Raw genomic sequence first — 17,352 nt, 5'->3', positions numbered from 1 at the left:
GAATAAATACTCACACTACTTTGAACATGCCAGAATGTGTCTCTGAAGAGGCTCGCTCACTCATTCAACAGGTAATTTAATTGACCAATTGGCCAAGTATATCAACCATGCAAATTAGCAGAGCCCACAGCTCCAAAACCTTAAAGAAATTAGTTTCAGACAAGAAGGACCCTTTACTAATTACAAATTCAGAACTAGTACTGTATATCTTTAGGCTTCTACTATTATCTGAGTATTGGTGATGTCAGAGAGAATAGGTATTATTTATTTATTTATTTTAAATCCAGGCTAATGTTTAGTCAATTCCATATGTCTCTGTAGGTGTGAGATTTAAATATTGCTTTTAGCTGGTCTGGAACTGCTCTATTACATTTTGTAACCATATGTGAATGGCTATGTTTTCTTTTTTTTTTTTTTTTTTAACTTTTTAAAGAGTTTATTCCTTAGAGCTAGTCTTGAGATAGTATATGGTGAATGGCTATATTTATAAACGTAGGAATGGGCTACTTAGGAGAGAAGTGGTAGAAAATCTTGCCAAGTTAGATCACTTGTAGATCCATTCATGGAACTTGAATATTGGTGTCAATTGGTGTATTTCTGGTGGCTTTGAAGAAAGAGACTATTGATAATTAAAGTTCAGTATCCCAGAGGTAGGCTTGGAACTCTAGTGAGCTCCTTAAATTGGTTCACCATGTGTAAAATGCTCACCTAGTTTTGAAGAGCAAGTTTTGATGAGTACACTGAGGGTTGTTAGCATTGAGGTGTGATAGGCTCACAGCAAATCAGCAAGAATTGTCAGGACTGTGATCCCCTATGCTTCTGGGAAAATATCAAGGGAAAAGTTATTTGAAAAAGATGAAGAAGTAAAATTTTTGTTTAATGAAACATGAATTATTTTTTAAATCAGGGAAAACAAAATTTGTAAAAAAAAAAAAAAAAGAAAGAGAAAAGGGGAGGGGAGAATGTATTAAGAGGAGGATTACCTAGTATTCTCTTGAGCAGTGATTTTTGTTCCATTCAACGAATATATGTAAGGCATAGTGTCATAAGCTACAAACTTGAGATTCACAAATAATTATATCACAGATGGATTTAATAAAGGCTATCAGAGAGGTTTAAAAAAATACTTTGGCGAGTCAGGATAAAGAGGTGTAATAATTGATGCAGTGGTGGTATTAGGAAAGTTTTTGTATAGCGAGTGTTATTTTTGCGGAGCCTTAGCCAGAATTTTGGCATTGCAAAGTTGGATGTGGGAGAATAACTGGGTGGAATGAAAAGCTTGAACAAAGGCAAGGAAGGAGTCAGAAAGACTCAATTTGGGAAATCAGAAGTTTGGTTTATCTAGAGTACAAGGATGAATATAGGGATGAGTAATAGTAAGTAGATGAGAATGGAAAGAGAAGTTGGGGCTCTCTTATCATGAACACCAGGGGAGAATGATAGTATTTAATTCAGTAAAAAATTGAGATTTGGGGTTTTTGTGCCCAAGAGTGAAAGGATCAGAGTCGTGCTTCAGGAAGATTAATTTGCCCAGACTCTGTAAAATCTAAATAAACATAATCAGGTTGGAAATAGTGAGATGAGAGTACCCTGAGCACTTTGTAAAAGGATTAATAGGTAATGCAAAGATACATAAAACATTTCATTCTAATGGGCAAAAAGGACAGCTCCTCATTTGATTTCATATTCTTTGTTGTGGCACAGCAAGGTAAATTCAAAGTATTTTTTTGGCTATTAATTTAAGGAAGGCTAGCAACTGCTGTTTTTTGTTTCTCTTTCTTAAAGAAGTAGTCATTATTATATAATATTGAGAATAGAATTCCCCACATTAATTAATAAAGGTCTGTTACTCCTGTCTATCAGAATTTATGTTGTAAAGGAGTCTGAGCTTAAGATATGTTAAGTTCCCAAATACAGATATGTATAGCTTATATAGTTAAAGCAGCATTCTGTCATTGGCCTGCCTAAGGAAACTACCACTCATGTTGAGGAAACATCATCAGGAAAGGGAAAAGGGGTCTCTTGGCATGATTAGCAATTTGTCATTTTGACTTTCCTCTTCCACTACCTCATGGTTCATAAAGGTTACTTTAAAAAATCACAAAATGATTTATGTGGAAAGAATTATTCCACTTTGAGGAGATTTTCCCCTTTGGTCTTTTCAGCTCCTTGCTTTCTTCCTAGATTTCATAATTCCCTGTACCCATGGTTTAGTCATCTCAGTCCAAGTGAATGGTGCTAAAGTAAACATAGTTACATTTTAAATGCAGTTTTAAAAAAAGATATTTACAGTTTACAGATCCTCAGAGCATGGATGTTTGTACTTCCCAGTGTACATTTAGTTCTTTATGACACAATTGCTTTGTCAGTTGAAAGATGTTATATGAGAAAAAGACCTTCAAAACAAATTTCTGTGCCTCCAATGCTCAGCTTTATTGCCTATTCTTTAGGAGAAAGGAGGTTGGCAGTGACTGTCTTGGTTTTGCCACTGGCTGACACATTCTTTTAGCAATAGAATCTTTGTGTGATCTCTCAGAAGGCCTGGGAGAGTATTTAAAATGGCAGAATAAGCAAGACAGTCATGGGTAAACAATTATACTTTTGCCTATAGATTTACACTTGCAAAATTATAGAAGAGTCCATGAACTAAGGTAAATTGACTTTAGTAAAAGTCAAAATATGAACTTTTATTGGAATTTCATAATGAGTTCATGTTTTGGAAAGAATGGGGGTGGGAAAGCCAATTTTAACAAGAAAGAAAGAACTTGCATGTTTATATGTTTCCTGAAATATTAAAAAACATGCTATAGTAATAGTTAATTCTTACCAATGTTTGATATTTTAGATTTGTATTCAGATGTTTAATGCCTTCCACATTTCAATCAGTGGACATGACTTGTCTGATTTTGAAAATGGATTTGATACGTTTAGGATATGCTTATGCTGTTTGTTTTATAATAGCAGCTTTTCTCTTAACACAGTTTAGCAACTTCTAATATAAAAATTCTTTGAGCAGTTCACTTTAATAAAAAGTAGTCATTTTGAATGCTAGATACAGTAATTTCAAGTGAAAAGACTGTGAGTACAGTCTTTTGAAGTATATGCTTCACTCCCCTTGTGGATTTGGTGATATCAAAGTGAAGTAATAGATTCTTGGCATTTGCAGATCACGCACTCATAAAGCAGTGTAATGTGATTAAGAGCAGGGATTCTGGAGACTGAGTACCTGAATTCAGATCATATCCTTGCTATCTACTACCTATATGATCTTAAACAAGTTGTTTAGTTTCTCTGAGTCTCTGTTTTCTCATCTGTAAAACAGAGACATTTATAGTAACTATTCATAGAGTTGTTGTGAGTTCAATGAATTAACCTATGTTAAGCAATTAGAATAATGCCTGGCACACAGTAAGTGTCACATAAATGTTTTGTATTATTATTTTTGATAGGGCAGCATTGAAAGCTCACGACATGTAGTAATTTATAATTTGATGAAGCATATAGTTGAATTATAGTATAGGGCTGCTAACATGAGAGTGACACAACTGCTGGTGATACAGGTTGAAAAGGTCTAAAAAATAGTGGATTGGCACATAATAGGAAATCAACTGATGCTTTTATATAAATGATTAATTATTAGTGAATAATAGAAATATAGAAATAAAGGAAAAAGAAGAAATAAAAGTTTAGGTTTGATTTGAATAGTGGGATTTCCTATAGGTATAGAACCATTAATGTAATCATCCACGTATTTCAGTTGCAGTTGACTAAATTCTGTGGAAAAAATTATATGCTATAGGTATAGTCTCAAATTTGAATAGCTATAGCCATATGAGAAAGTTGGAAAATTCTCTTCTCAAAAAAAGAAATTACAAAGTTGGACAGAATTGGCAAAAATAACCATCTTTGTGCTCTGGAAATTGATCAGAGGGATGTAACAATCTGGAAAGTACTTATGCTTGAAAAATAGCTGAACTTTGGGAAAGAGTTGTGGGACTCTGTGGCCTTCTTGCCTGCGGCTACTTGCATTCTCTCTTTCCTGCTTGGCCAGGTGTGAAGGTTCTCCCAGGTTGGGGTAGGCCATGAAGACCAGCACTGAGGCTGTATGCATGTGCAGGGAAGGATCTCAGTGGAAAGTAAAAGCAAGGACAGACGTGAAAGTGGCCTAAATTTTGAATGTGTTCTCCTGCCCACTGGCATAGGATGGAAGCTTTAGTAGCTAAGGTATTTGAATGCAACCCCTTTTCAGTCACTGGTTGACCACTAAGCTATGCAGACAGTGGTGACCCTTAGGAAACCAAGCTTAAAAAAGGAAAACTTAAAACTTTTTTCTTAAAAAAGAAAAAAAAAAATGAGCAGAGATATCAACCTCTGCTTGTTACAGTGGGATGGGGGAAGCAGATTTACAGATCTAGCTGAACAAGTTATCAAACAAAGAATAAACCAACCAACAGCAATTGATAACAGTCTTCTTGAGAAAAAAATAAGACTCCAGAATCACTAAAATATTTCATTTTTAGCAAAATATTGTAAGATATCCACAGAAACAAGATAGTATGATCCATAGGCAGGGGAAAAAACAGTCAATAGAAATTACTCTGAGTGTCCCCAGATTTTTGGGTTTAATAAAGACTTCAAAGCAGTTATTATTAAATATGTTCAAAGAATTAAAGGAAATCATGTATAAAGAATTAAAGGAAAATAAAACAATAATGAATCAACAAATAGAGATTCTCAACAGGGAGATAGAAATTATATTAAAAGGAAAAAAAGAACCAAATAGAAATTCTCAAGTTGAAAAGTACAATAATTGAAGTGAAGAATTAAGTAGGGGAAAAAAAATTCACTGGAGCATCTCAACATGATAGTAAATTATCCAATCTGAAAAACAGATAAAAAAATTTGAAGAAAAATGAACAGGGATAAAGAGACCTGTAAGATGATATTAAATATACCAATATACATATAATGGGAGTTCCAAAAAAAGGACATAGGGAAAGGGGCAGCAAAAAATGTTTAAGAAACAATGGCTGAAAATGCTAAATTTTTTTTTGTTTGTTTGTTTTTTTTTGTTTTCCTTGCGTTATGCGGGCCTCTCACTGTTGTGGCCTCTCCCATTTGCGGAGCACAGGCTCCGGACGCGCAGGCTCAGTGGCCATGGCTCACGGGCCCAGCCGCTCCGCGGCATGTGGGATCTTCCCGAAACGGGGCACGAACCCGCGTCTGCTGCATCGGCAGGCGGACTCTCAAGCACTGCGCCACCAGGGAAGCCCTGAAAATGCTAAATTTGATGAAGAACATTGAGATGGATCCAAGAAGCTTAGTGGACCTTATGTGGAAGAATACAAAGAGATCCACATAGAGATATTGTAGTCCAATTGTTGAAAGACAAAAACAAAGAGGAAAATTTTGAAAGGAGCCAGAGAAAAACAACTCATTGTATCCAAGGGAACATTGTGATGTCTGACTTCTCATCAAAAACAATGGAAGAGAGGTAGGAGAAGATGGCGGAAGAGTAAGACACGGAGATCACCTTCCTCCCCACAGATACATCAGAAGTACATCTACACGTGGAACTGCTCCTATAGAACACCTACTGAATGCTGGCAGAAGACCTCAGACCTCCCAAAAGGCAAGAAACTCCCCACGTACCTGGGTAGGGCAAAAGAAAAAAGAAAAAACAGAGATAAAACAATAGGGACGGGACCTGCACCAGTGTTAAGGAGCCGTGAAGGAGGAAAGGTTTCCACACACTAGGAAGCCCCTTTGCGGGCGGAGACTGCGGGTGGCGGAGGGGGGAAGCTTTGGAGCCACAGAGGAGAGTGCAGCAACAGGGGTGCGGGGGGCAAAGTGGAGAGATTCCTGCACAGAGAATCGGTGCCAACCAGCACTAACCAGCCTGAGAGGCTTGTCTGCTCACCCACCGGGGCGGGTGGGGCTGGGAGCTGAGGCTCAGGCTTCTGAGGTCAGATCCCAGGGAGAGGACTGGGGTTGGCTGCGTGAACACAGCCTGAAGGGGGCTAGGGCACCACAGCTGGCTGGGAGGGAGTCCGGGAAAATGTCTGGAGCTGCCGAAGAGGCAAGAGACTTTTTCTTCCCTCTTTGTTTCCTGGTGTGAGAGGAGAGGGGATTAAGAGCGCTGCTTAAAGGAGCTCCAGAGGTGGGCGCGAGCCACGGCTGTCAGTGCAGACCCCAGAGACGGGCCTGGGATGCTAAGGCCGCTGCTGCCACAACCATGAAGCCTGTGTGCGTGCACAGGTCACTCTCCACACCTCACCTCCCAGGAACCTGTGCAGCCCGCCCCTGCCAGGGTCCCGTGATCCAGGGACAAATTCCCCCAGAGAGTGCACGGCGCGCCTCAGGCTGGTGCAACATCATGTTGGCCTCTGCTGCCGCAGGCTTGTCCCACATCCGTACCCATCCCTCCCCCAGCCTGAGTGAGCCAGAGCCCCCGAATCAGCTGCTCCTTTAACCCTGTCCTGTCTGAGTGAAGAACAGACGCCCTCAGGCGACCTACACGCAGAGGCAGGGCCAAATCCAAAGCTGAACCCCTGGGAGCTGTGCGAACAAAGAAGAGAAAGGGAAAACTCTCCCAGCAGCCTCAGCAGCAGTGGATGAAAGCTCCACAGTCAACTTGATGTACCCTGCATCTGTGGAATACCTGAATAGACAACGAATCATCCCAAATTGAGGAGGTGGACTTGGAGAGCAATATTTATTTATTTTTCCCCTTTTCCTCTTTTTGTGAGTGTGTATGTGTATGCTTCTGTGTGAGATTTTGTCTGTATAGCTTTGCTTTCACCATTTGTCCTAGGGTTCTGTCCGTCCGTTTTTATTTTTTTTACTTAAAAATTTTTTTTTCTTAATACTTCCTTTTTATTTTTTATTGTACTAACTTTATTTTATTTTATCTTACTTTATTTTATTTTATCCTCTTTCTTTCTTTCTTTTCTTTCTACTTTTTCTCCCTTTTATTCTGAGCCGCATGGATGAAACGGTCTTGGTGCTGCAGCCAGGAGTCACTGCTGTGGCTCTGAGGTAGGAGAGCCAACTTCAGGACACTGGTCTACAAGAGACCTCCCAGCTCCACGTAATATCAAATGGCGAAAATTTCCCAGAGATCTCCATCTCAACACCAAGACCCAGCTTCACTCAACGACCAGCAAGCTACAGTGCTGGACACCCTATGCCAAACAACTACAAAGACAGGAACACAGCCCCATCCATTAGCAGAGAAGCTGCCTAAAATCATAATAAGGCCACAGACACCCCAAAACACACCACCCGACGTGGACCTGCCCACCAGAAAGACAAGATCCAGCCTCATCCACCAGAACACAGGCACTAGTCCCCTCCACCAGCAAGCCTACATAACCCACTGAACCAACCTTATCCACTGGGGATAGACACCAAAAACAACGGGAACTACGAACCTGCAGCCTGTAAAAAGGAGACCCCAAACACAGTAAGATAAGCAAAATGAGAAGACAGAAAAACACACAGCACATGAAGGAGCAAGGTAAAAACCCACTGGGCCTAACAAATGAAGAGGAAACACGCACCCTACCTGAAAAAGAATTCAGAATAATGATAGTAAAGATGGCCCAAAATCATGGAAATAGAATAGAGAAAATGCAAGACACATTTAACAAGGACATAGAAGAACTAAAGAGGAAACAAGCAATGATGAACAGCGCAATAAATGAAATTAAAAATACTCTAGAAGAGATCAATAGTAGAATAACTGAGGCAGAAAAACAGATAAGTGACCTGGAAGATAAAATAGTGGAAATAACTACTGCAGAGCAGAATAAAGATAAAAGAATGAAAAGAACTGAGGACAGTATCAGAGACCTCTGGGACAACATTAGACACACCAACATTCAAATTATAGGGGTCCCAGAAGAAGAAGAGAAAAAGAAAGGGACTGAGAAAATATTTGAAGAGATTATAGTTGAAAACTTCCCTAATATGGGAAAGGAAATAGTTAATCAAGTCCAGGAAGCACAGGGTCCCATACAGGATAAATCCAAGGAGAAACACGCCAAGACACATATTAATAGAACTATCAAAAATTAAATACAAAGAAAACATATTAAAGGCAGCAAGGGAAAAACAACAAATAACACACAAGGGAATCCCCATAAGGTTAACAGCTGATCTTTCAGCAGAAACTCTGCAAGCTAGAAGGGAGTGGCAGGACATACTGAAAGTGATGAAGGAGAAAAACCTGCAACCAAGATTACTCTACCCAGCAAGGATCTCATTCAGATTTGATGGAGAAATTAAAACCTTTACAGACAAGCAAAAGCTGAGAGAGTTCAGCACCACCAAACCAGCTTTACAACAAATGCTAAAGGAACTTCTCTAGACAAAAACACAAGAGAAGGAAAAGTCCTATAATAACGAACCCAAAACAATTTAGAAAATGGGAATAGGAACATACATATCGATAATTACCTTAAATGTAAATGGACTAAATGCTCCCACCAAAAGACACAGATTGGCTGAATGGATACAAAAACAAGACCCATATATATGCTGTCTACAAGAGACCCACTTCAGACCTAGAGACACATACAGACTGAAAGTAAGGGGATGGAAAAAGATATTCCATGCAAATGGAAACCAAAAGAAAGCTGGAGTAGCAATTCTCATATCAGACAAAATAGACTTTAAAATAAGGACTATCAGAAGAGACAAAGAAGGACACTACATAATGATTAAGGGATCGATCCAAGAAGAAGATATAACAATTGTAAATATTTATGCACCCAACATAGGAGCACCTCAATACATAAGGCAAAAACTAGCAGCCATAAAAGGGGAAATCGACAGTAACACATTCATAGTAGGGGACTTCAACACCCCACTTTCACCAATGGACAGATCATCCAAAATGAAAATAAATAAGGAAACACAAGCTTTAAATGATACATTAAACAGGATGGACTTAATTGATATTTATAGGACACTCCATCCAAAAACAACAGAATACACATTTTTCTCAAGTGCTCATGGAACATTCTCCAGGATAGATCATATCTTGGGTCACAAATCAAGCCTTGGTAAATTTAAGAAAATTGAAATTGTATCAAGTATCTTTTCCGACCACAACGCCATGAGACTAGATATCAATTATAGGAAAAGATCTGTAAAAAATACAAACACATGGAGGCTAAACAATACACTACTTAATAACGAAGTGATCACTGAAGAAATCAAAGAGGAAATTAAAAAATACCTAGAAACAAATGACAATGGAGACACGACGACCCAAAACCTATGGGATGCAGCAAAAGCAGTTCTAAGAGGGAAGTTTATAGCAATACAATTCTACCTTAAGAAACAGGAAACATCTCGAATAAACAACCTAACCTTGCACCTAAAGCAGTTAGAGAAAGAAGAACAAAAAAACCCCAAAGTTAGCAGAAAGAAAGAAGTCATAAAGATCAGATCAGAAATAAATGAAAAAGAAATGAAGGCAACGATAGCAAAGATCAATAAAACTAAAAGCTGGTTCTTTGAGAAGATAAAGAAAATTGATAAACCATTAGCCAGACTCATCAAGAAAAAAAGGGAGAAGACTCAAATCAATAGAATTAGAAACGAAAAAGGAGAAGTAACAACTGCCACTGCAGAAATAGAGACATAGAGATATACCATGTTCTTGGATTGGAAGAATCAACATTGTGAAAATGATTCTACTACCCAAAGCAATCTACAGATTCAGTGCAATCCCTTTCAAACTACCACTGCCATTTTTCACAGAAGTAGAACAAAAAATTTCACAATTTCTATGGAAACACAAAAAAATCTTCCAACAAACAAAAGCCCAGGACCAGATGGCTTCACAGGCGAATTCCCTGACTTCAGACTATACTACAAAGCTACAGTAATCAAGACAGTATGGTACTGGCACAAAAACAGAAATATAGATCAATGGAACAGGATAGAAAGCCCAGAGATAAACCCATGCACATATGGTCACCTTATCTTTGATAAAGGAGGCAAGAATATACAGTGGAGAAAAGACAGCCTCTTCAATAAGTGGTGCTGGGAAAACTGGACAGGGACCTGGAAAAGTATGAAATTAGAACACTCCCTAACACCATACACAAAAATAAACTCAAAATGGATTAAAGACCTACACGTAAGGCCAGACACTATCAAACTCTTAGAGGAAAACATAGGCAGAACACTCTATGACATAAATCACAGCAAGATCCTTTTTGACCCACCTCCTAGAGAAATGGAAATAAAAACAAAAATAAACAAATGGGACCTAATGAAACTTCAAAGCTTTTGCACAGCAAAGGAAACCATAAACAAGACCAAAAGACAGCCCTTAGAATCGGAGAAAATATTTGCACATTAAGCAACTGACAAAGGATTAATCTCCAAAATTTACAAGCAGCCCATGCAGCTCAATAACAAAAAAACAAACAGCCCAATCCAAAAATGGGCAGAAGACCTAAACAGACATTTCTCCAAAGAAGATATACAGATTTCCAACAAACACATGAAAGAATGCTCAACATCATTAATCGTTGGAGAAATGCAAATCAAAACTACAATGAGATATCATCTCACACTGGTCAGAATGGCCATCACCAAATAATCTACAAACAGTAAATGTTGGAGAGGGTGTGGAGGAAAGGGAACACTCTTGCACTGTTGGTGGGAATGTAAATTGATACAGCCACTATGGAGAATAGTATGGAGGTTCCTTAAAAACTAAAAATAGAAATACCATACAACCCAGCAATCCCACTACTGGGCATATACGCTGAGAAAACCATAATTCAAAAAGAGTCATGTACCGAAATGTTCACTGTAGCTCTGTTTACAATAGGCAGGAAATAGAAGCAACCTAAGTGTCCATCAACAGATGAATGGATAAAGAAGATGTGGCACATATATACAGTGGAATATTACTCAGCCATAAAAAGAAACGAAGTTGGGTTATTTGTAGTGAGGTGGATGGACCTAGAGTCTGTCATACAGAGTGAAGTAAGTCAGAAAGAGAAAAACAAATACCGTATGGTAACACATGTATATGGAATCTAAGGGGAAAAAAAGGTCATGAAGCACCTAGGGGTAAGAGAGGAATAAAGACGCAGTCCTACTAGAGAATGGACTTGACGATACAGGGAGGGGGATGGTTAAGCTGTGACAAAGTGAGAGAGTGGCATGGACATATATATACTACCAAACGTAAAACAGATAGCTGTGGGAAGCAGTCTCATAGTACAGGGAGATCAGTTCGGTGGTTTGTGACCACCTAGAGGGGTGGGATAGGGAGGGTGGGAGGGAGGGAGACGTAAGAGGCAAGAGATATGGGAACATTTGTATATGTATAACTGATTCACTTTGTTATAAAGCAGAAACTAACACACCGTTGTAAAGCAATTATACTCCAATAAAGATGTTAAAAAAAAAAAGGAAGACAGAAGACAGTGGAATGACATATTTAAAGTGTTGAAAGGAAGTAAATGTCAGCCAAGATTTCTATATCCAGCAAAATTATCATTCAATAATGAAAATGAAATTAAGAAATTTCCAAGTAAAGACAGAGAATTCATTGTTATCAGAGCTGTCTTACAAGAAATAATACAAGAAGTCCTTCAGCTGCAAGTTACCAGAAAGTGACTCATATTCATAGAAGGAAATGAAAAGTTCTGGAATGATAAATATGAGTTAATAGAAAAGACTAAATATGTTTTTTCTCATTTCTCTGCTCAACTTCTTTCAAAAGACATAAGGTTGTACAAAGCAATACTTGTAACACTGTGCTGGTAGGTTTATAACCTATATGGATGTAACATATAGTATTTAATGATAGTAAAATACAAAGGAGGACAGAAGGAATGGAACTATAGTGGAGCAAAATTTCTGCATTTCACTGGAATTAATCTGAAGTAGATTGTGATAAATTAAGAAGCATATTATAATCTTGACAGCAACCACTAAAAAAAAAATAGTAAAGGAAAATTAATAGAGGAACTGAAATAGTACAGTAAGAAGTATTTGACACAGAAGAAGGCAGTAAAGGGGAATGAAAAAAGACAGTAGACGTAGAAAACAAGTAGCAAATTAGCAAACGTAAACCTACCATGTCAATAATTACATTCAGTGTGAATGTCTAAACATGCCAAACAAAAGGCAAAGATTGTTAACTGGATAAAAAAGAGATCCAACTATCTGTGTGCAAGAGACACACTTAAATTAAAAACACAAATAGGTTGAAAGAAAAAGGGTGGGAAAAGATAAATCATGCAAACAGTGACTGTAAGAGAGGTGATGTGGCTTTATTAAATATCAAACAAAATAGATGTGGAGACAAGAGAATTACCAGGGACTAAGATGTTTTATAATGATGAGAAGATCAGTACATAGAAAGATATAATAATTATAAATGTATATGCTCTAATAACAGCTTCAAAACATATGAAGCAAAGTCTGATTGAATTGAAATAATAGATAATACAATAATAATAAATGGAGGCTTCAATACTCCATTCTTGATAATTAATAGAAAATCAGCAAGGATATAGAGAAGACTTGAACAACATTATCAAACAACTCTGACATATATAGAACAATGATTGCAGAATACAGTCTTATCACATGCACATGGAACATTCCCCATGATAGATCATTTGCTATGCCATAAAACAACTTTGAATATTTAAAAGGATTGAAATTATACAGCATACTCTGACCATAACAACTTTTTATTAGAAATCATCAACAGAAAGAGTTCTGGTGAATCCATACCAGATATATGGAAATTAAACAACACACTTCTAAATAACCTGAGTCAAAGAAGAAATGCCAAGAGAAGCCAGAAATTGTTTTTAATGGAATGAAAACAAACACATGATATATCAAAATTTATAGGATGCAGCTACATCAGTTCTTGGGGAAAATTTATGGCTTTAGACATCTGTATAGGAAAAGAATGGTCTCAAATAAAAATCTCACCTTGTAACTGAGGAAGGTAGAAAAAGAAACTGTAAAAAGCAAAATAAATCCAAAGCAAGCAGAAGAAAGAAAGCAAGCAGAAATCAATGAAAGAGAAAATCTTCATTGGATAGAAGAGAAAAATAAGAGAAAAATTAAATCACAAGTTGGTTCTTTGAAAAGATCAGCAAAATTGGGAAAACTTTAGTGACTTCAAAACAAATATAAGGGCTTCCTTGGTGGCGCAGTGGTTGAGAGTCTGCCTGCCAATGCAGGGGACACGGGTTCATGCCCTGGTCCTGGAAGATCCCACATGCCGCGGAGCGGCTGGGCCCGTGAGCCATGGCCGCTGAGCCTGTGCGTCCAGAGGCTGTGCTCTGCAGTGGGAGAGGCCACAACAGTGAGAGGCCCGTGGACCGCAAAAAAAAAAAAAAAAAAAAAAAAAAAAAAATATGAAAAGGCAAGGGACCTGGAGTATGCAAAACAATTTTGAAAGAGAACAAAGAAGGAGTACTTACACTCCCAGTTTCCAGTCAGTATAAAGCTACAGTAACTACTTAATTACTGTGATATTAGAGCAAAGATAAGCAATATAGATCAATGGAATGGAATTGAGAGTTCAGAAATAAACTGTTACATTTATGGTCAATGGATTTTCCGTAAAGGTGCCAAGATAATTCGATGATGAAAAAATAGTCTTTTCTACAAATGGTGTTGGGGAGGGAGGAGATATGGGAGCACATGTGTATGTATGGCTGATTCACTTTGTTATAAAAGAGAAACTAGCACACCATTGTAAAGCAATTATACTCCAATAAGGATGTTAAAAAAAAATTGGTGCTGGGAAAATCAAATATTCACATGCTAAAACCAAAATGAACTAAGACCCTTAATTCATATCATACACAAAAATTAACTCAAAATAGCTCATAAACCTATATGTGGGAGCTAAAACTGTAGAATCATAGGAAAAAAATTGGAGAAAATCTTCATGACCTTGGGTTAGGAAAAGAATTATTAGGTATGACACCAAAACATGATCCATAAAAGAAAAAAAATGATAAAGTGGGCTTCATTAAAATTAAAAACTTTTGCATTTCAAAAGATACCAGTAAAAGAATGAAAAGACAAGCCACAGACTGGGACAAAATATATGCACATCATGCAACTGGTAAAAGATTTGTTTTCAGAATGTGTAAAGAACCTTTTAACTCAGTAAGCAAACAGCTCAGTATAAAATTGGGCAAAGCTTCACCAAGGAGGCTATATAAATGGCTAAGAAGTATATGAAAAGATGCTCACCATCATTAGTCATTAGGGAATATAGATTAAAACCATAATAAGATACCACTAATACCCACTAGAAGGGCTGTAATGAAAAAGATAGACAGTATCAATTATCGATGAGGGTGTAGAGAAACTGGAATTCTCATACGTTGCTGGTGGGAACGTAAAATGGTACAGATACATTAGAAAAGTTTGGTAGTTTCTTAAAAAGCTAAACATAAACTTAACACAAGACCCACCAGTCCCACTCCTAGGAATGTCCTTAAGAGAAATGAAAATATGTGTCTGCAGGAAGTCATATATACTATTTATTATAGCCGCAACCTGGAAAGTCCATATGTCCATTAACTGGTGAATATATTAACAAGATGTGTTATATCCAAATATTGGAATGCTGTTCAGAAGTAAAAAGGAACAGACTGTTGATATGTGCTACAACACAGATGAATCTCAAAAACATTATGCTAAGTGAAAGAAGGCAGCTTCAAAAGACAACATATTTTTATGATTTCATTTATACGAAATATCCAGAAAGGGCAAGTTTATAGAGATAGAAAACAAATCAGTGGTCGCCTAGGGCTGGAGATGGAAATGCGGATTAACTGCAAACAGGATGAGGCAGCTTTTTAGGATGATCAAAGTGTGCTAAAACTGGATTGTGGTGAAAGTTGCACAACTCTTTAAATTTACTAAGGATCATTAAGTTGTATACTTACAGCAGATAAATTTTATGCTATATAAATTATCCCTCAGTAAAGCTGTTAAAACAAAAATTTGGGGATACATGAATGTCTTAACACATTCTTTCAGTATGCCCAGGGTCGTCTATAATTGTATATGACTACTTTTATTTTCCCACACTTAACAATCCTATTGCGTGTAACATTTATTAACTTATTTTATACCTGATTCCTATTAGTGAAGAAGTCGAAACACGTTTCACTCATTGTATCAAATTGTTCCATGTGAGTCAGCTATTTCAAAGAAAGCAATTCTGGAATATGAATTGGCTTATATAATCAGACCTTGGGTAAAATTTAGACCTGGTGCATATATAATTCACTAGGGGTTGAAAGACTTATTGTGCCTCCCAAACTTTCTCATCATGAAAGGAGTAACTGGATGTCTCAGAATTTGGTGCAATATCTAATTAATGTCATAATTTTACTTTTGGAGTAGGAAATTGATATCCTATTTTACTATATGAGGATGAGAAACAAAGTGAGTTACTCAAGGTCATATTTCAAATCAGTTGAAAAGTCATAAACTCAGATATGTTCCCCACCACCCCACAGCTAGAGTGGTATCATAGACATAATTCCCTTTCAAGGAAATATAGTCAGTTGGCTGTCAGTCAAGTCCATTTGTTACTGGGGTTGAATTTAGAAGTTCTTTCCTTTCACATATTTTTCTTTTCCTTTGATTCTTTAGTTGGATTCCCACTATTCACTAAATCCTTCTCTTTTAGCTCTTACAGTTCAACCCTGTGGAGCGTCTTGGTGCTGGAGTTGCTGGTGTTGAAGATATCAAATCTCATCCATTTTTTACCCCTGTGGATTGGGCAGAACTAATGAGATGAACATAATGCAGGGTTCTCTGCACACGTTCTGATCTTCTCTATGACAGGCGTCTCCAGCACAGAGGTAGCTCTGCCTTACACTCAGTTATGGGGCACCAAGCATTGGGATGAAGATCTTTAGAGGAAATGGAGGAAGAAAAAGCCTGACAGAGAACAATTCCTTTACAGTTACTGTCTGGACAAGATATTGGCTACATTTGCAAGGGGCTGTTATGTACAAACCTTTAACTGAGGTGTGATCTTTATTTTATTTGCATTTAGTGTTGCAGGTGAGTTGTAAACCCAACTAAAAGAGGAATGCCCTTCAAGACCTTCCTCTGATATGAAGCTCCAAGTGTAGAATGAAGTGTTACTTGAAAGGAGGACCTTTACATGGCAGCTGACAGTGCTTTCTGCTAACCAGGATTGGTTTAATATGATCAAATTAATATTTGCTGAATAATATACTAAAAGTGCTTCATGAATAATGTCATCTGTGGAGCTTAAAAAGTGAGAAAAAAAGAAAATACACATCATGTCTGATAGGAAAACTGAACCACAATGCTATATAATTAATGTATGTCGAATATGGTCCCATAGTCATTCTTTCTGAAGTCCACGTGAGAAGAAAATACTTCACGTTGTCAACTGTGTACTTTGTTGGTTGATACTGCTAACAGAAGGGTTCACATGAACACTCTCTCTTTTGCTCTCTCTCTCTTCATCTTTATTTTTTCACTTTCTACACCCTTTGTCTATTCTCTCATATTCTGTTCTTCCTACCCCTATTAATACATATGCAACAAAAAAGGGAAGGGAGTATTTATTTCCCCAAATTGTATCAACTTAATAAGAATTAAAGAATCATGTAAAATAAACGTGGTAAAAATTTAAATCTCTCTTTCATTTAATTGCTTAAGATTTTTTTCTTTTTTTTCAAAGGCCTCTCTTCCTTTCATTTTGGAATATTAGCAATTTCTGCTTCTTATTATGCTTGACTTCATTTTAGTTTTATGGCTTAGTATCCTAAGAACCAAAGGATCTCATCTAAATGGGATTGAATGGCAATCCTATTTTATTATGTATTGACAGGATTTCCAGATTTGACCTCCAAATCTACTTGACGTTGTGTAGAAAGAACATGAGTATTTATACATCTCCAAACATTTGTATTCGTTGTTTCTTTCTGTTGCTAAGATAATAGCTCCTGTAGTCATGCATTGTTTACAACAATTTACAAAATTTTAAGTTAATGTCTGTTTTTTAAACTTTATCCAAAGAAGAAAGAATAAGTCACCATTTTCAAGTTAGGAGCCACAACATAATGAAAGTTTTCTGTATGTTTTAATTCTTTGTATTTTTGAGGTCTGTGTGAGAGCCTATCCCTACTCCAAGAGCATCTGTACAGCTTCCAGCTGTCATTGGCCAGGTCTGCCCATCAAATTAAATGGAAGTAGAAAATGCTTTAGTGACACAAAGGAAATGTGCAAGCATTTTTGCTTTTTCTATTATCCTACTCCCCCATTTTCCTTTTTGGTCCC

General features: G+C 37.2%; 1 protein-coding gene across 5 annotated transcripts in view; it reads left to right on the top strand.

Moving 5' to 3' along the window:
* The window catches only part of RPS6KC1 (ribosomal protein S6 kinase C1), a 223,850-nt gene extending 207,151 nt beyond the window's left edge, over positions 1-16,699 (top strand). For all 5 annotated transcript variants that reach the window (XM_007451293.1, XM_007451294.1, XM_007451296.1 and 2 more), the window contains 2 exons: positions 1-71; positions 15,722-16,699. The exon at positions 1-71 is cut by the window's left edge and continues 37 nt beyond it. In XM_007451293.1, the coding sequence (XP_007451355.1) occupies positions 1-71; positions 15,722-15,832 (182 nt within the window). In that variant the 3' untranslated portion in view covers positions 15,833-16,699. The remainder of the gene's footprint in view (positions 72-15,721) is intronic.
* Positions 16,700-17,352: the final 653 nt, after the last annotated feature.

Source organism: Lipotes vexillifer, unplaced genomic scaffold, assembly GCF_000442215.2.
Source record: "Lipotes vexillifer unplaced genomic scaffold, Lipotes_vexillifer_v1.1 scaffold570, whole genome shotgun sequence".
Classification (NCBI taxonomy): Eukaryota; Metazoa; Chordata; class Mammalia; order Artiodactyla; family Lipotidae; genus Lipotes; species Lipotes vexillifer.
The sequence above is the reverse complement of the archived record's forward strand: the minus strand, read 5'-3'. Positions and strand labels throughout refer to the sequence as shown.